The sequence below is a fragment of the Pongo pygmaeus genome, chromosome X, assembly GCF_028885625.2.
Source record: "Pongo pygmaeus isolate AG05252 chromosome X, NHGRI_mPonPyg2-v2.0_pri, whole genome shotgun sequence".
Lineage (NCBI taxonomy): Eukaryota > Metazoa > Chordata > Mammalia > Primates > Hominidae > Pongo > Pongo pygmaeus.
In genome coordinates, this window is record NC_072396.2 from 88,125,468 (window position 1) to 88,145,470 (window position 20,003).

Consider the following 20,003-nt stretch of genomic DNA (forward strand, 5'->3'; position numbering starts at 1 on the left):
AAGGCATGGACATATTTCACACAAATTAAAAGCATGCTCAAGTCGTTTTGAAGAGAACCAGGAAAAGTTAGATGCAACATCGCCACATTAAAATAAAACAAACAAAAAAACCTCTTGTAAAAATAACACTTTGTTATACTGTGGCAATTTACTTGCTGATGTTACCATTTAAATATAATATCCTGGACATATTTGTTGTCTATTACAAAATATTCACTTTATTCCATTGGTATTGGAGTTAAGTAAAGTCAGTTAAGGACGGTACACATGTCAGCTTGGAAATCAACTCAGTTTTCACGTGAGTACTCCATTTTCTCCCTTCTTTGACACCCAACACCTTATTATTCTCATTTTTCATTTTATCAGAACCGTATTTCGGGGAGAAAATAATCCACTTTAAAAGGGGAAAGTGCTTACAACACAAAGGCTTATAAAAATAAATATTAAAATAAAGAAATAGATGTCTATTAGTTGGAAATCATTTATTGCCTCTATAAAAGTTTAAATAAAAACTCTACAAAAATTCACATTACAGTCTGATGTGGTTTTAAGGTGACAGTATATTTCAGAGGTAGTACTAGTAAAATCGGATGCAGGATTGCTAAAATTAATTACTTAACAAGTTAATGCAAAATAAAATTTCAGTGTGGAGCAATATACACTCAGTATATATTTTAATGAAACAATTTTAATTATATTTGCATGAAAATATCACTTTACTCTTTTTTCCCCCTAGCAAATCTGCTCTTAATCAAAGTTTGTTTTCAGCAATGGTGTGTTGACCATAGGTTCACAAGTTAGTAACCTCCTTGATTATAGCATTACAGAGCATAGCTTGGTGAAGAGCATGATACAGTGCTGTCTGCCAAGGAAAATACCAACTTCAAAGAGAAATCTACCCATTTACCTAACATTGAGATACAGTGGTACTGATAACTCCCTTAAAAAGCTAACCTATCACATGTTTGCATGTTTAAGATCTGAATGAAAATCTAATATATTAAAATAGTAGACAATATTTCTGGAATAACACAACTGTAATACGGAATAAGGGCAGGAGTTAAAGTTTTCAGAATGTCTTTTAAAAATGATCACAAAATAGTTGTCTGAAAGGAAGAAACTATCCCTTGGAAATGGGCTGAATCCAATTCCCACCACCCCCACCAAAAAAGGCAACAAAGTCAATTTTAGAGCCCAGAATTATTTTAAATTAACCACTTATGTTTTCTCCTACAAACTTACAGACTGCTGAATATGAAAGTGCCTCACAATAGATGTTGCTGTCTTTGGAGAAATGGCTTCTTTGACATCTTTTGAGGTCTTGGTCGAATAAAGAGTACAGGGTATAATTGGGTCTCAGCCTTTTCTTCTCCAACAATAACAAACATTTCTATCACATGCTTGCAATGGCAATACAAAAATCCTGCTGTTGATAACTGACCTTACACAAAACATCCCCAGTTTCCATGAAGAGGCCAATTTTCTTTTAGGGTTTTCTTTGCATGTGCTAATTTGCCTATTCTCCAGAGCAATTGCAATTCTCATTTTCTTGTGAATAAGTTTAGCTTGGCTGAAAAGAAGAAAATACCTTCCTTTCTTTTCACATGTACACATTTTGGAAGGTAAGTGCTCTTACATACACATTTCTGGCTTAAAAACTGCTTGGCTATTCTAAGCTTAAAGTAGACATAGAAATGTAGTTGAAAGAAAAAAAGAAGTTTTTTGTTGTTGTTGTTGTTTTTATTTTTTGTTTTTTTCCACATTGGCTTCTGTCTCCCTGAGAGAGCCTTCAGATAGTAAGGTCTGTTTTAATACTCTCAAAGCCCTAAAGAAAGAAACACTGGTTAGTTAATTTTTATCCCCAGCCATGAAGATGTCCACAAGAGTAATTATAAGCTGATAATTTTTCCTGCTTTAACATATCTCAAAACCAACTCCTATCTACATATGTAAAAAATATATTTTCTTCATAACAACTTTTCAAAGCTTGACCTTGACATCTTTTTCAAAGTCTACCATGCATAATTTCAATCTGGCAATTATGATTCTTTTTCTATAGATAGAGGTATTTCCTTCAGTTCCTGCTACAGAAGAGCCACATTTCATTTTAGAAGTGTTTTAATTCCAGTGATGGTGAAGAAAAATATTCTGGTGCTGAAACACAAATTTCAAGACAAAAGGAGTTCTAAATGTATTGTTATGATTTATATAGTTTCTATTTTGATGAAACTTTAAACAAAGACAAAAAGATCATCTATGCTTTCTCTCAAAATTGTAGACTAGGAATCCTTCTAAGAGTCACACCTAGCAGAACCTTAAATCTATTAAAAATTCTACTTAAATATGGTTTATTAATATCATAGAAGATGTTAACAAGAAATAATTATTTGTGAAGTTTACAGCTTGCTGAGAAATCCAATGTCCAGCACAGTGTCTTCTCTATAGCAGGAGCTCAACAAGTATTTTTCGATTTAGTGACTAATGGCTGATGTGTGACAAATAAAATCTATAGTGTTAAAAGCTATAGGAGAGAATATACCTATACTTAATTTGCAATGAGAACCAAATAAGAAGGGGCTTAAATTGAAGCAGAAGTAATTATATTTGAAAGATAATGACTACGAATCAGACCCTAGGAGAGACTTGAAGACTTGGAATTTGTTCATGCTACTTAAGAAGTGGTTTCTAACTTCGTTGTATATGGGGGCGACTCTTCATCTCATGGAGGAATTGGTGTGACTGGTACATTTAATCATAATATCTGAGGTTCCGTTACTCTCTGCTGCTTTCTCTGAATGGAATTTGACTTGTCAGCAAGAAAAACTAACCATTGTTTGCAAAACTCCATATGGCTCAAGGAAGCATATCTGAACACTGAAATAATCCTACTAACAAAGGGACCATATCAGTAGTATGGCAGCAATATAAACAAATAAGTGACAAAATGAAAGACTATCAGTGGGACCTTACCTATTTGTGTGTGTGGGAGGATGGGACACTTCAAGGGTAAAGACAGTTATGACTGCCTTTCTGTGTTCATAAGTTAGTATTAGTAAATTTCAAGATCAAATTTAGCTCTAATTACAAATTTTTAAAAATATCTGAATACCTACTAGGTACCAACAAAAATTAAAAACAAATTGGAAACAGAAACTTGATGACTGAAACAGCCATCCAGCTACTTCATTAATCTTTTAGGTATAGATAGTAATTTAACCATGCAACACAATTGCACACTGCCAAGTCACAAATATATGACACTGTGGGCTTAGGGAGAAACTGACATTTTTTCTTCTATGGGTCTTGGTAATACCATCTGGTACTCCAGAAAGGAAGAACTGCAAAGAACAGTCTACAGTGTGTTGCCATCTGGTACCTACTAATAGAAAACTGGGTAGCTTGCCCATTTTAGGTGTGTACTCATAGAATAGTATTCATGGAATTCAGAAGGCTGTGATTTACAACCAAAGTAGTATAACTCTTTTTGAATACTATCCTTGGCTGATGGCTCTGTACAGGCCTCATATGGAAATGAGGTAAATTTTGTGGCAAAGCTGAATGACTAAATTTTTAAAAAATCTCAGCAGCTTACCTTGACTTCCTGTTTCATAACATGTAAGAACTAAAAAAGAATTATAAAGATGGTGATAAATTTAAAATATTTGTGTAACACTTCATCTAACCCAGTTATACAAATTTACTACTGGAATGTCAATCGTATCAATACTTGTCATTTGTAGTAATGAAGAATCCCCATCAAGACTAATTTTGACAACATTTTGTTTCTGTACACTTCGTAATTTATTTGACTTTATGTTGGTTAAATTACCTTTCCATTGTGCTTCCCCACCCCCACACAAATATTTGGGTTAGATAATAGAAGAACACCAGCAATTTACAATTACATACCTGTAATCATTTCAATTTTCAATCATTAGTTTAAGTAGAGTTTTCATAGGGGTTGAAAACTAAATCAGAGAACTGATTAAATAATGAGTTAAATAATTTTTTAAAGTTTTGTTTTAAATGTTCAGTCCACTTTCCTGAGAAAAAGTGTACGCGGATGATAGGAAAAGGAGAGAAGAAGAAAGAAGATGTAATGGCTACAAAGACAAGACTAATCAAGCTGTAGCAACTTGATAAGCAATGCTGAAATGTCTTTAGTTATTTTGTCTCTGGTTAGAAATTAGACATAATGAATTTCAGGGTTAAACTGCTGAAACTTAAATATAATTTTTTTCCAGAGTTCCATCAGTTAAAAAAATACTCTCTCAAACAATGCTTTTAAATTTCACCTACATTTTTTTTGCACTGTAGCCATTATATCTTGTACATTCTTCACAGAGTATATCCGTTTCAACAATGTGTTTTCCCAACTAAAGAATACCAGGGCAACAGAATGCAGTTATCTTGAAATGCACACCTGTTACGAAGCCAAAAGGCTGTATCATATATTCCCTCCAACTGAAATCACAAACTTTCTGAGACATTTTTCTCTGACAAAGAAGATACACTGAATGAGGTATCATCAGGCTCCAGCGAGGCATGATTGAAATCCATTTCTTCTAATTCAGGAGGTAAATCTGACAGCAGTGCCTGAATAAAAAAAAAAATATTTTTGGATTAGTATGTGGATAGATTGTTTCCAATTTTATGTTAATAGTTGTAGTCCTCTCATGGTGAATTATCCTTATGGATTTAAAGAATAATTTATATTTCAGGATCTTAGACAATACCTTAGCTAAAAGAAAAATTCTTCATACATTATTCAGAAAGTAACAAAATTCTAGATGTTGAAAGTGTGACTTGTGTAGAGTGGAACCTGTACAAAGGGGATATTAGGAGGGAAATGAGCAACTCTTCTGAAACAAGTGCTTTGAAGTGTTTGAGGTTAGTGATTTTCATACTAGTTTTGAGTGTGCATTGATCACTATTTAAGGGATTTAAAATTGCGTTCTTTGTTAAAATATTCATGCCAGTTATGCTGTCCTTTGTAGAAGATTGCATTTAACAAAGTACTATTTTGTTCTTCAGTGGGAGAAAGAACTTAGTAGTTAGGAAAAACCTTCAGCTATTTTACGTTAGACTAAATTTTAACAACTTGAAAAGACCAAGTAATTTTATTTTTTCTTTCCTAAGGCTATGTTCATACCTACAGATGGCCAAGCACCCACCAGGGCACAGCTGAATCAGTGGATCTATCTGTAGTAATGATCTGGAGGGCTACTCATTTCTCTGCTTGAGTAATAAGGATAATCCAATAATGATGAACTAAGCTTTGTCATGGTCTAATTGTTTTATCTGAAGTTGTAGAACATGCACCCATACTAAAGAAATAAATTATTAATCAAGTTTTACGCAGCTGACAATGCTAATGTTCACTTGACCATGAGGAATTTTGAACTTAATGATTGATTCGCTGCTTCCAATACTAAGAATAATGTAGCATATCTGGCAATTTTTAGACAGTATTACTTGTAATGTGGGCTTTGGGTGCAGTGGTAAATAAGGACCAAGGGAACAGGAAGAAATGAAAGCTTGTCACTAGCCAATTAAGGAACAGAAAGGGCATGTTGGAGAATATATGAAATCCACTGTTGAAACTCATTCTCTTTATTAAAATAAGTGGCAGCTGCAAATCCTATACTTCTTGCCTTGTAGCACAGGGGCAAGATCAAAACATTCTCATTTTTATCAGGCTATGTAAGGGAAGACTAATCCCTATCTGGCAGACTAGCTGTTATTATTTATTTTATAAAATTGAATTTCTCATTAATTTATTGCTGGAACTGAGAGTATATACACAGTAAACTAACTTAAAGGTAATGCATGCTTTCTAAGTGGCTAGATTGCAGTAATAGGACACGGAGCCATTTTCTCCTAGAAAAGTGTTTTACCACTAACCCAATCCCAGTGCAATGGGGTCTTTTCTGATATTGGCTGATCAGTCTATATGAAATACATCACTGGATTTAACTCACTTTGCAATTCTGAAGATGCCATATTAAAGACGAGAAAGTGTTCAAATTAACATTCACTGAACATGTTCTTAGAGTCAGAAAGTCAAGAGAATAAGATTTCATGATATTCTAATTTCTAATTTCTAGTGGGGAGATTACAAATCAAAGAAGCATTATTATTTATTTCTTTGTTACTGCATTATAAGTAGTTGACTGAGTAAAATGAGTGCAGTAAAAAAATATAAAAATTTTAATATCTGAGGCAGCATAGGGCACAACTAATACATGTGGTCCACTTTAAAATTCTTCTTTCAATATCTTACTAGATTTGCAACTGAAAAACATCTTTGGATTATAACAATTGTTGGAACTGCCTTTTTCACAGATACTAACGTGAATACAATTAACTTTCTTTATTACAAATGTTTCATAAATGACAACTATCCTCAGGGTCTGACCTACTGTCATTTTTCCCAAGAGATTAAAGCATTTTCCATATGCTCAGATCCATAACACTTATTCTAGACCCTATGGTATGAATATCAAGTTTTGTAGTATTAATCATTCTTATCCCACTTGCAAAGTGGAGAAATTGAAGTTCAAGAAACGCAATTGATCTGGCTAGGAACGCACAGTGAATTATCAGGGGAAGCAAGACCATAGCAAATGACTAAGTATAATGCTGAAAATATTACTTTGATTTTAAAGTGGCTATTGATTTAAACAACAACAACAACAAAATCTTTGGATAATCTAGTGTTTCAGTCAGAGAGTATCACATTTTGTAAACCCTGGACTACTTCAATGGTCCAAAATATTCTGTGGACCACACATCTCACTCAACTTACACAAATCAAGATTAATGGAAGAAAACTGAAGATTTTTTTAAAAATTAAAAACCAGTGACATGTGGTTGTCTTTTATTAGGTAGAATAAAAATTAACTCCTTCCAGAAATAAACCTATAAATATTTCACGATGTAAAGATCAGTAGTTTAAGCGATTACCTAGATAACTTTTTTGGACTACTATTCGTGTCTTCTATATTTTGTGACCATATTCTGAGATTCATTATACTCATTCTTAATTATACAAATTAGTAGTTTCTATTTGGTGCTGATTATACTGGCTATGAAGTTCACTACAATTTTCGATTCATGTTCTCTTTGAGCCAACTTTTGTCCATATACCAATTTATTAGTCTTTAATCAGAGGGAAAGAAGAGGAAGAGAAAAATAAAAATGCACATTAATTACATTTGTTATTGGTCTTGGGAAAAGAACCAAACCAGGAATGAGGTTAGAATTAGAAAATAAAATGGGGTCTGTGTACTATTCCTAGATGTCAAGAGGCACAGAAACTTGCTAGTTACTTGGCCATATAACTCTCAATTCACAACCATGCTATGACTTTCAAAACAAGAGCCACACTTCAAGTTATTCCTCTGCTTGTACCTAATTTTGTTTATTCACAGTTATTTAAAACTTACAGTAGTCTTGGGACTAGGTTCAAAACTACCTCGGCTATTCATTTAAAATCTGCATTTTAGGTTTCTAAAAAATAAACACATTTTCAGTATGTCGTGGAATATACATAACTCACATAATAAACCAATATGCTTAAATTAAGCTGGCAAAGGTAAATGAAAGCTACTGTCTTGAGATGTCTGTGTGTGTGACAGGGTATATAGGGAGTAAAATTCATAAAACTTGACACATAATATACATGCTGGTTTGAGCCTCATGAGTAAATTCATTAGTTTCAATTTTGTGGTTCAGCACTTCAGTAAAATATATAAAGGCTATTTCTTGGAAAAAGAAAAAGGGAGGCTTATGGGATGCTATGGCTTTAATCTTTTTCCTTAGGGATGTCTGAGATGGGCTATATACATGCTGTCTTTCTTTGATATAAGAGATGAATATTTGTACTCCTGACATTCCTTGATGAATAAAAACCTCTGAGACTGTTTCCTAAACAAGGGTTACCTATGTCTCACACTACTCCTATAGAACTGTGACAAGGAATCAGCATAATGACATATAGCTCAAATGAAAATTTGGTATAATTTAATATTACATGGTACATTTATTATAATTCTATAGTTTTTAACAGGCTTAACAAATTATTATATAGATTTCACATGAATGAATGAGACACAAAATGTAATTTGGGAGGAACTGGTAAACAAAAACCCACATCAACATGCAAAAGACAATACATTTCATCTTTGAAGTCAAAAATTCAAATACTCAAATACTTAAATTGGGAAAAGTAAGTGATGCACTGTGGAAACAAAGAATTTCACAAAGTAATTTCATATTTTCTTAGTGATGAGCAACACATTACAGAATAGAAGATGTCCAAACATCTGTGAACTGTAGTAGAGGTTGGCAGGAAATTAAGATCCAGAAGAGAGGCAAAGAAATGCTTTAACTCTTTCATTCACAAAAGGTCCCAAAATATGTGCCTCTCTAGTTAGGGTAGCCTAGTTTCTATCAACATTTTCAGAAATTTCTTTGAAATTAATTTTAAAATTATTTTCCTCACCTAAAGACTAACCTGAAATTAAAAGCATATTAATCAATTATTTTGATTTTCCACTGAAGGAGCACACAAAATCTGAGCACCTATTCTCAAGAAAGCTGTTTTGCAAAGGTCATGAAATAACAAATATTTCCTCCATGCCAAGCAGAAACGAAGTATAAAAATGAAAATATATGAAGAACCCAAGTGTGACATACCATTTTTTGACTTGATACATTGCAGCTTACTAGTCTTTCCTGGGACCTACCTGCTGTTGTTCCTTATCATCAGCTTTCATTGCTAATATCAAGCTTCTAACAAAAGTCTGAAGTTTAAAGTATTTTTGCTTTTGAATCTCTAGCTCATTTTCAATGAATTTGACTTCTTCATTCTGAAAGAGAAAATATTAAATGATACAATTACCTTATGTAAACCTAGGACTGTACATGTTTGATGCACAATGAAATTCTAAAAAACCATCAAATTAGAAGGACAATAAAGAAAACAAAATGTTAACATAAAGGAATACAAAGCATGGAAGAAAATGATCCTGTTAGTCACAGGATGCCTTTTAAGCAAATCACTTATAGAAAACAATTTATAAAATCAAAAACCAATCCAATAAGTTCCAGTAAGAGAAAAACCAAAAAACAGCTTCCTTCTTGGAAAGACCCCTCCTATATCAAGCCTAATTGGCATTCAGATTAAGATTAAGAATAGAGGCTGGGTGCGTGGCTCACACCTGTAATCCCAGGACTTTGGGAGGCCGAGGCGGGTGGATCACCTTAGGTCAGGAGTTTGAGACCAGCCTGGCCAACATGGTGAAACTCCATCTCTACTAAAAATACAAAAATTAGTAGGGCATGGTGGTGTGTGCCTGTAGTCCAAGCTACTCAGGAGGCTGAGGCAGAAGAATCACTTGAACCTTGGAGGTGGGCAGAGGTTGCAGTGAGCAGAGATCGCGCTGCTGCCCTCCAGCCTGGGCAACAAGAGTGAGACTGTCTCAAAAAAAAAAAAAAAAAAAAAAAAAAAAAAGATTAGGAATAGATAGAGTCCAATTAACCCAAAGAGCAATAGCAGACAGAGTAATGTTGAATTTGCCATTCAGAAAGCCAACTACTCAGAACTTAAATGGTTAATTTGCACCAAGAAGAGCCTGAAATTACTAAGATTGTCTTAAGTTCTTTGCTGAGCCTCCACAGATTAAGTAGGAGTCTGTTATTCCAAGAAATCTGAAAATGTACCACTGTGTACTATTGGTGTAAGAATCAGTTACTCTTCACTATTTTTGCTAGTTGTATAGGTAAAACAATTGGACTAATATTTGGGAGTATTCTAGTGCCAGGTCTACTGATAACTGTAAACTTGGGTGGGAGACTCTCTTTACTCATCAGTAAAATGGTTATTATACTGGTAATCCCTGACAGTTCTAGCTTTGAGGGCTATAACACTCAAATAAGATAATGGCCATGAAAGTGCTCTGAATAGATTTACTATGAAAGCCACAGTAATCAAGAAAGGATGGTATTGCATAAGGGTAGACATATCAACCAATGGAAGAAAATAGAGAGACCAGAAATAAATCCCCACAAAAATGGTCGATTGATTTTCAACAAAGGTGCTGAGGTCACCCAATAGATAAAGAAAGTATTGTCTTTCAATAAACAGTGGTTAAACAAATGTAAATCCACATGCAAAAAAAAAAATTATCAGCCCTTACCTCACATCATAGACAAAGTGTAACAAGACATGGATCATAGACCTAAAACTAAAATGCATAATAAAACTGAAACTTTTAGAGGAAAACAGAGGAGAAAATCTTTGTTATCTTAGGTTAGGCAAAAAGTTTCTTAAATAGAACACAAAAATTATGGAACTTTAAAAAAAAGAAAACTTTTATTTTAATTTATTTAGTTAAATCAATTTTATTTATTTATTTTTTATTTATAAAACAGGGACTTGCTCTGTTGCCCATACTGGAGTGCAGTGGTACAATCATAGCTCACGGCCACCTTGAACTACTGTGCTCAAGGGATCCTCTCACCTCAGTAACTAGACTACAGGTATGCACCACCATCCGTGGCTAATTATTTTTTTAACTTTTTTGTAGAAATGGGGTCTCCTTATTTTGCCCAGGCTGATCTTGAACTCCTGGTCTCAAGCGATCCTCCCACATCAGTCTCCCAAAGTGTTGGTATTACGGGGATGCATTATTGTGCCTAGCCTGAAGAAAGACCTATTTTATAAAATGAGGTCAGGAGTTTTAAACCAGCCTGGGTAACATAGCAAAACCCTGTCTCTACCAAAAAAACATATATATATATAGCCTGACATGGTATGGTGTGGTGGCATGCAGCTATTGTCCCAGCTATTCAGGAGGCTGAAGCAAGAGGACTGCTTGAGCCCAAGAGTTTGAGGTTGTGGTGAGCCATGATCATACCACTGCACTTCAGCTTGGGTGACAGTGAGACCCTATGTCAACAAACAAAACAAAACAATACAAAAAACAACTCTGTTCTTTAAAATATATTGTAAAGAAAATAAAAATAAAACCACATATTGGGAGAAAATATTTTCAAACCATACATCTGACAAAGGACTTGGATTTAGAATACATGAAGAACTGTTACAACTCAATTATGAGATGAGCCACAAAGTAAAAAGCAAAATATTTGAACACACTCTTCATCAAATAAGGTATCTGAATGACCAATACGCACGTCAAAATATGCTTAATATCATTTGTCCTTAAAGAAATACAGATTCAAACCCCAAAGAGATACTACTACTGACATATTACGATAGTTAAAGAGATTGACAGTACCAAGTGCTGACAAGAATGTGGAGCAATTAGAAGTCTCATACATGTTGACAAAAGGTGTCAACCTCTATAAAATCCTTGAAGAGACTGATTCTGAGCCAAATATGAGTGACCAATGGCCTGTAACACAACCCTCAGGAGATCTTGAGAAATGTGCCCAAGGTGGTTGGGCCACCACTTGATTTTATACATTTTAGAAAGACACAAGGCATAAATCTATATTTGTAAGTTGTTCATTGGTTTGGTTCAGAGAGGAGGGACAACTGGAAGCAGAGGCTTCCAGGTCAAACACAGATTCAAAGATATTCTCATTGGAAATTTCTTGAAAGAGTTATCAACAGAAAGGAACGTCTGAGTTATGATTAGGGGTTGTGGAGACCAAGGTTTTATCTTGCAGATGAAGGCTCCAGGTACTAGGCTTCAGAGAGAATAGATTGTAAGTGTTTCTTATCAGACTTCAAGAATCTGTTTTATCCGTAATTCCAAATGGGAGGAAGATATAATGAGGCATGGCCAGCTTGCCCTTCCCATCATGGCCTGAACTAATTTTTCAGGTTAACTTTGGAATGCCCTTGGCCAAGAGCGGGGGTTCATTCAGATGGTTGAGGGACTTACAATTTTATTTTTGGTTTATTAATACATACATTATTGGTGAAAGTGTAAAATGGTATAGCTACTTTGGAAAATATTTTGGCAGTTTCTTATGAAATTCAACATAATCTTTCTTAACGTAAGACTCAGCAATCCTACTTTGAGGTATTTACCCAAGATAAATGAAAACACATGTCGTAAAAAGACTTATGCATCAATATTCATAGCAGGTTTATTTATAATAGTCCCAAACCAGAAGCAGTTCAAGACTTCATTAGCAGGTGAATAAACAAATTATGGTGGTGTTTACACAACTATGTCCACCTGTCAAAACTCATTTAACTGTATACTTAAGAAGATGAATTTTATTGTATGAAAATTATGCATCAATTAACCTGATTAAAAATAAAGTCTATCCCAAAGGGGAGAAATAAAACCTTTTCCTTCTGTCTGACGGACACTTTGTATCCTCTGACCATCATTCCCTTATTTCCCAACCTCCCACAAACCCTTGGTAACCACCATTCTACTCTCTGCTTGTTTGAATTTGATTGTTTTTGATTGTGCACATTAAGTGAGAACGTGGTGGGAGTCTTTTTGTTCCTGGCTTATTTCATTTAGCATAATGTTCTCCAATTCTCTCCATGTTTTTTCAAACAAGAAAGTATTTTTTATATGCTGAATTGTATGAATGGTGAATATGGTAAATAATAATAATATATTGTACATTTCAGAATCACCATGAGAAAATTTGAAATGTTTTCACCACAAAATATGGTATCTGTGGTGGTGGATATGTTATGTAGTTTGATTTAATTAATCCACTTGGTATTCATAAATCATAACAGCATTTTGTACCCTATAAATATACACAACTCTTACTTGTCATTTTACAATTAAAAAGTAAAAATTATTCTAAAAAAAATCAGCCAGTTACCATTTCAAAAAACATGAAAGTAGGCTATGACTATTCTTTGCATCTGGCAAACTGGTCTCAAAATCATAGCAGGACTTTTAACAGCATTTGTTCAAAAAACCAAATTAAAGTATATTAAAATTAATTGGTTATATGGATATTTTTGTTGTTTCAATTGAGAGGATGGTGTAGTATTTATCATATTCAATCTATTAACTTGTTTACTATATCATTTATTTTTTCAGCTTAGTTAAAAACTTTTTTTACCTGAACATGCTCCTGTCATAATATATTTTACTAATTTTAAGCCTTTGCTTTATTAGTATTCATTGTTGGAGCAGTAGTGTTAGTAAAGTGCTGACCAGGAAGTCGTTTCTAATACAGGAGATATACGTTATCATTATAGTAGTATCTGGTTTGAATGCACAGTCCTTCTTAGCTGCATTCAAGTGTATTAGGAAACATTGATTCACATTTGCAAAAGTCATGAAGCATCTTTTGGTATGCAGACTTCTAACTCTTCATGCAAATATTTCTCCTCCTCAGTATTTATGCAATGTTTGAAAAATATAAACAGCTTTAAGATAATTTAATATTGCAGACATTTTCTTCACAGAGCTGCTTTGCAAGCCTATTAAATGCTTCCTAGATAACAGGCAGTAATTTATGTGTACTTTCAAGATTTTCTAAGTAAATCAATGCTTGTGAGAGGAACTAGTATCATAACATCAGTTACTGAATATCATAAAACAAGATCTATCTTATTTTTATTGTTGTTAAAACCCTACCTACATTTTGAGTAAGCTTTGTTAATTCTTTGTCAAGATGATAGTAAGGAGAACTCCAGTTTCCACATTGACCAGAGCTTTGATCTCTGAGCAAGCTATTAATGGCTGCCAAGTCTGAGGTGCTATTTTATGATGCAGTTACTCCTGCCTCAGGTACTGAGCCCATCAATGTGTCTCATAAACATTTTGTGTTATTTAGAATTCCTAAGAACATGGATTTCTAGTGATGTATCTCAGGCAAAAACCCCACTATGACCAAAATGAGTATTGATGGTTGCATAGTAATAATTATCAAATGCACCATTGGAAACATTCTTTCAGTTTGCTACGTGAAATCTCAAGAATGAGAGACTGTATAATTCAGTGTAGGGGAAAAATAGAATGATCCAGCTCCTGATTTTATATAAATGAGTACTTGCATAATAGTTTTAAAATTATTTCCAAAGATAAATTAAGTCATTTTTTCACTCACTCAGCAACTACTATAACTATAGTTATAGTTGAACAGTTATATGACAGGCTCTCAACCAGGTAACACATAGGTGAATAAAATAAGTCTCTTCTCACAGGAGGTTTATGATGAATATATCATCATGTGTTGTATAACAACGTTTCAGTCAACAATGTGCCACATATAATGACAGTCATCCCATAAAATTATAATGGAGCTGAAAAATTTCTATCACCTAGTGATGTTGTAGCCATCATAACATCATAGTACAATGCATTAACTTTTCTATGGTTGGATACACAATACTTACCTTTGTGTTCCAATTGCCTACAGTATTCAATACAGTGACATGCTGTACAGGTTTGTAGCCTAGAAGCAATAGGCTATACCATATATCCTAGGTATGTAGTAGGCTATATACATCTAGGTCTGTATAAGTACACTCTATGATGTTTTGCACAATGACAAAATTGCCTAACAATGCATTTCTCAGAATTTATCCCCATCATTAAGCGATGCCTAATGGTACTTAAGATATCAACAATGTGGTTTTCATCCCCAAACAAGAAACACTAGTATGTGTATATAACTAGGGTACAACATTTTCTCTGAAGACAGATAAATTACTAAACTGGTAGGGCTTTTTAAAACCAACATCCTGAAATCAGTAACAAGAACTGCTATATGGGGTTTTGCTTACCTTTCCCTTAGAAGTAACAAAGTTCATGTGAGGTGAGTTGAAAAATATTAAAATCATGATTACAAAAAGATATATTTTCTATATAAGTGCTGAATTTTGAGGATTAAAAAAAAGAACTTTATGGAACTGCCGAGCCTGAGACACTTATATAAAACATACAAAAAATCCCTAATGGGGTAGTGAATGACCCCTTGTTTCCACAGAATTTAATACAATGGAAAACACTGGATTAAGGCAATGCTCTTTAGAGTTCGGTGAAAATATTAACAAACATTTCTGGACTAGACACTCTGCCCTGCCCTACTCTGGTTTTTAGCGCCAAACCTTTTCAAGTAGACTGCCACCCAAGAGGGGAGAGGTCTTGGAAAGAATCCTCTGAGTCCTAGGCCCAACCCTCTTTGACATATTTGAGAGTGCTAAGAGGAGCACACTTAACAGCTGCACAATCCAGTCCTTTCGTCTGTAGTTTCCACAACCTGTGCCAAGCTGTGGCATGCAGAGACATTGAAATCCTGAACTGGGCATTTAGAAATATTATATGACCATGTAGGAGAGATTATCATAATCTCTTGTATTTCAGAACCAACAAATTTATAATTCTGTTAGTTGGAAATACAGTCAAAATATAGGATTTCATCATGTTCTTTGACCATTTAGGAAATACATTTCAAAAGATATTTTGCTTCTGTGTTTACTATATTCAATATTTTAAAGCTTGACATGTTATGAATATTTGGAAAACAGAATCTGTTGGATAGCATACATTTCAATTATAGTAAAACTGAAAAGATTTTTGAGGAAATGACAGCTGTTGTATTTTCTGATTAAATGTTATTTTCTGTTAACATTTTAACATTACTAATCTCTGCTTTGAACACTAATGACATTCCATAACAAGAACTTTTGTGTATGAAAAGGACTGTGTGGCCAAAATTTCAGAAGGTCCCAGAGTTACCTAGTAAGATAGGATAATGATTATCAAAGGGACAGCTTTTATAAATCTATGCAGAAAACATATTGACATACAGACTGATATCTTATATACAGATTTAATAAAATAATATGTATAGCACTCTGTCAGAGGCAGCTTTTCAATTTAGTAACAAATGACATTAAGAAAAGGTCATCTGTATTCATATTCATTCTGTATTTGCTTTGGAAATTGCTTGTAAACTTCTCCTATAACAACTATATTATCAAATTTTTAAAAATTGTCTACAGAAGAAGTAAAAATTTAGGATAAAATTAGCAAAGTCCACTGGAAAAAAATCCCTTTTACCAGCATTTAAAAACGAACATTGGCTTTAGAAAAGCTTTGTCATACATTTCATGTTGACCACGACTAAGTACAGCCTCCATCCTGCCATATACCATCAATACTTACTCCACTCAGCAAACTCTTTGCCTAAGATCATAACCCCTAAACCCGACAGTAATAATTAAAATAACCAGCACTCTGACTGATATTCAAGTTGCCAGGAAGAATTAATGCAGAGCCTTAGAATGCTTAACTTATTAAATAGGAGTAGCATAGGTATTGTAAAATTCTGCCTCATTTAATACCTTCTCTTAATAAATTCATAATTTAAAATTACCTACCTTATAATCCAAGAGAGAGTTTACTTGTTCTACTTCAGAATTACTTATCATGTCACTTTCTTCATCATCAATAATTTCTATTTTCTGTAACACAAGTAGAGAAGTTACAAATATATATCACATCATTCTTACTACACTCAGCAATGTATAGAAAATATGCATTCAATGTTCAAGTTATCTAGTCTAGGTTATCTGGAATAAATTCTGATAACTGACTGGCTCCTCAGTGTTACATATAGTGTGTGTCTGAGCCACCTCCCTCTACCTTTAGCTGATGACTGCTTGGTAAATAAAAAAATTAATACTATTTAAAATAGAAAATGTCTTTCTACAATATCCCTAACAAAACAGGCGAACTGCTTAAACAGCACCCTCCAGGGACAGGAAATTCACTTCCTGTAATGGTGGTCTATTTTAATGGGAGTAAACATACAATTGATAGGAATAGCTTTCTTTTTTAAGTTTCCACATCCTCTTTGTGACTTCTAATGTAAAATGTCAGCATATGACATATTCCAAAATCAAATACAATTTTTAGAAATTCCAATATTTCCTGCACACTGAACAACTTTAGCTTGACAACTAATTAAAAGCAGGCATCTATGATGTAATGATAAAAATAGCATGATGATTTGTTTCCTTCATTGAAGAGTAACAGCCAGGATGAGGAGGTGAAGAGAGAGGAAAAGGGAGAAAGAGAAAGGAAAGAGACAGATTAAATTATCTTTAGCTTTTAAAAAAAGGCATAGCATAGCTTGTACAATATCTTGTCCACAGTAGGTACTAACACTAATTAAATATCTGTAGAAAGAATGAACAAAACAGTTCAGCGTTGATGAAAAAAAATGACCAATGAGCTCCAACCATGAGGAGGCAAGTTCTCTAATCATGTGACTTTTTTAAAAAAAGCAAAAAAAAAGGTATAAATAAAATCAGCTCTAATTTTTTCTTTCACATGTAAAAAACACAGTTAAGAAAAAACTCCTTTAAATATTTAAACCCTGCCAACCCAAAGAAAATTTATAAAGAAGGAAAAACTAAGCTATATTCAGTCACTAGACGGTCTTTTCAGAACAAGCACATAAATAGCAACATGTTGTAGGCAGAATTTGAAATCAGGCTTCCTACTCTGTATGTGTGTGTGTGTATGTATACACACACATATATACATGTATGCACACACATACATATATATTTACACATGGTGATTAAAAGTCACAAATTAACTTGGAATGACTATATTTAATATACTGCGTATGAGGATATGATACTATTACAGGGTTTGTGACTTGCAGGCTTTTGAGTCAGGGAAACAGCTGCAGTGAAATTACTTTCTACTGCTGCCTGGAGAGGAATCCAATATTTTGTTTTCTATTCTAATCTCTATAAAATTGGGGCTTCATCATGTCAGCTCTTCCAAGACCTCAGATTTGATATTTTTTGATGTTTTTTAGATTCTCGACATATTTGGATTGGCTCTGGGAAAATGGAGCTAGGCAATTCAGGGAGGGACGCACCAAAGGCCACCGTATAGATGTGTGCATTTAAATAGGTCTTATATGTCTGTTTGATTTGTCATCCATGAATAATTGGGGACACTCAAAAGTTACAGGCAGAGGAGATTAGCCTTTGAAAGTGCGGCATTTTGTTTCTAAAAAATCAATTGCTTTTTGAGATCTGAGAACGGGCAGACTGCCTCCTCAAGTGCGTCCCTGATCCCTGACCGCCGAGCAGCCTAACTGGGAGGCACCCCCCAACAGGGGCAGACTGACACCTCACACAGACCTGCAGCTGAGAGTCCTGTCTGTTAGAAGGAAAACCAACAAACAGAAAGGACATCCACACCAAAAACCCATCTGTATGTCACCATCATCAAAGACCAAAAGTAGATAAAACCACAAAGATGGGGAAAAAACAGAGCAGAAAAACTGGAAACTCTAAAAAGCAGAGTACCTCTCCTCCTCCAAAGGAACGCAGTTCCTCACCAGCAACAGAACAAAGCTGGACGGAAAATGACTTTGACGAGCTGAGAGAAGAAGGCTTCAGATGATCAAATTACTCTGAGCTATGGGAGGATATTCAAACCAAAGGCAAAGAAGTTGAAAACTTTGAAAAAAATTTAGAAGAATGTATAACTAGAATAACCAATACAGAGAAGTGCTTAAAGGAGCTGATGGAGCTGAAAACCAAGGCTCGAGAATTACGTGAAGAATGCAGAAGCCTCAGGAGCTGATGCGATCAAATGGAAGAAAGGGTATCAGCGATGGAAGATGAAGTGAATGAAATGAAGCGAGAAGGGAAGTTTAGAGAAAAAAGAATAAAAAGAAACGAGCAAAGCCTCCAAGAAATATAGGACTATGTGAAAAGACCAAATCTACGTCTGATTGGTGTACCTGAAAGTGACGGGGAGAATGGAACCAAGTTGGAAAACACTCTGCAGGATATTATCCAGGAGAACTTCCCCAATCTAGCAAGGCAGGCCAACATTCAGATTCAGGAAATACAGAGAACGTCACAAAGATACTCCTCGAGAAGAGCAACTCCAAGACACATAATTGTCAGATTCACCAAAGTTGAAATGAAGGAAAAAATGTTAAGGGCAGCCAGAGAGAAAGGTCGGGTTACCCTCAAAGGGAAGTCCATCAGACTAACAGCAGATCTCTCGGCAGAAACTCTACAAGCCAGAAGAGAGTGGGGGCCAATATTCAACATTCTTAAAGAAAAGAATTTTCAACCCAGAATTTCATATCCAGCCAAACTAAGCTTCATAAGTGAAGGAGAAATAAAATACTTTACAGACAAGCAAATGCTGAGAGATTTTGTCACCACCAGGCCTGCCCTAAAAGAGCTCCTGAAGGAAGCACTAAACATGGAAAGGCACAACCAGTACCAGCCGCTGCAAAATCCTGCCAAATTGTAAAGACCATCGAGACTAGGAAGAGACTGCATCAACTAACGAGCAAAATAACCAGCTAACATCATAATGACAGGATCAAATGCACACATAACACTATTAACTTTAAATGTAAATGGACTAAATGCTCCAATCAAAAGACACAGACTGGCAAATTGGATAAAGAGTCAAGACCCATCAGTGTGCTATATTCAGGAAACCCATCTCATGTGCAGAGACACACATAGGCTCAAAATAAAATGATGGTGGAAGATCTACCAAGCAAATGGAAAGCAAAAAAAGGCAGGGGTTGCAATCCTAGTCTCTGATAAAACAGACTTTAAACCAACAAAGATCAAAAGAGACAAAGAAGGCCATTACATAATGGTAAAGGGATCAATTCAACAAGAAGAGCTAACTATCCTAAATATATATGCACCCAATACAGGAGCACCCAGATTCATAAAGCAAGTCCTGAGTGACCTACACAGAGACTTAGACTCTCACACATTAATAATGGGAGACTTTAACACCCCACTGTCAACATTAGACAGATCAACAAGACAGAAAGTCAGCAAGAATACCCAGGAATTGAACTCAGCTCTGCACCAAGCGGACCTAATAGACATCTACAGAACTCTCCACCCCAAATCAACAGAATATACATTTTTTTCAGCACCACACCACACCTATTCCAAAATTGACCACATACTTGGAAGTAAAGCTCTCCTCAGCAAATGTAAAAGAACAGAAATTATAACA

General features: G+C 34.6%; 1 protein-coding gene across 10 annotated transcripts in view; it reads right to left on the bottom strand.

Annotated features, from left to right (window-relative positions):
• Positions 1 to 469: 469 nt before the first annotated feature.
• Positions 470 to 20,003, bottom strand: part of HDX (highly divergent homeobox) — a 188,340-nt gene continuing 168,806 nt past the window's right edge. For 5 of the 10 annotated variants that reach the window (XM_063660893.1, XM_054472991.2, XM_063660894.1 and 2 more), the window contains 3 exons: positions 16,349 to 16,432; positions 8,751 to 8,873; positions 470 to 4,596 (listed from right to left, as the gene is read on the bottom strand). In XM_063660893.1, coding sequence (XP_063516963.1) covers positions 4,471 to 4,596; positions 8,751 to 8,873; positions 16,349 to 16,432 — 333 coding nt within the window. In that variant the 3' untranslated portion in view covers positions 470 to 4,470. Of the gene's footprint in view, positions 4,597 to 8,750; positions 8,874 to 10,202; positions 10,251 to 16,348; positions 16,433 to 20,003 lie in introns of those variants that run through there. The other 5 variants (XR_008497195.2, XR_010125555.1, XM_054472988.2 and 2 more) reach the window with 5 other exon arrangements.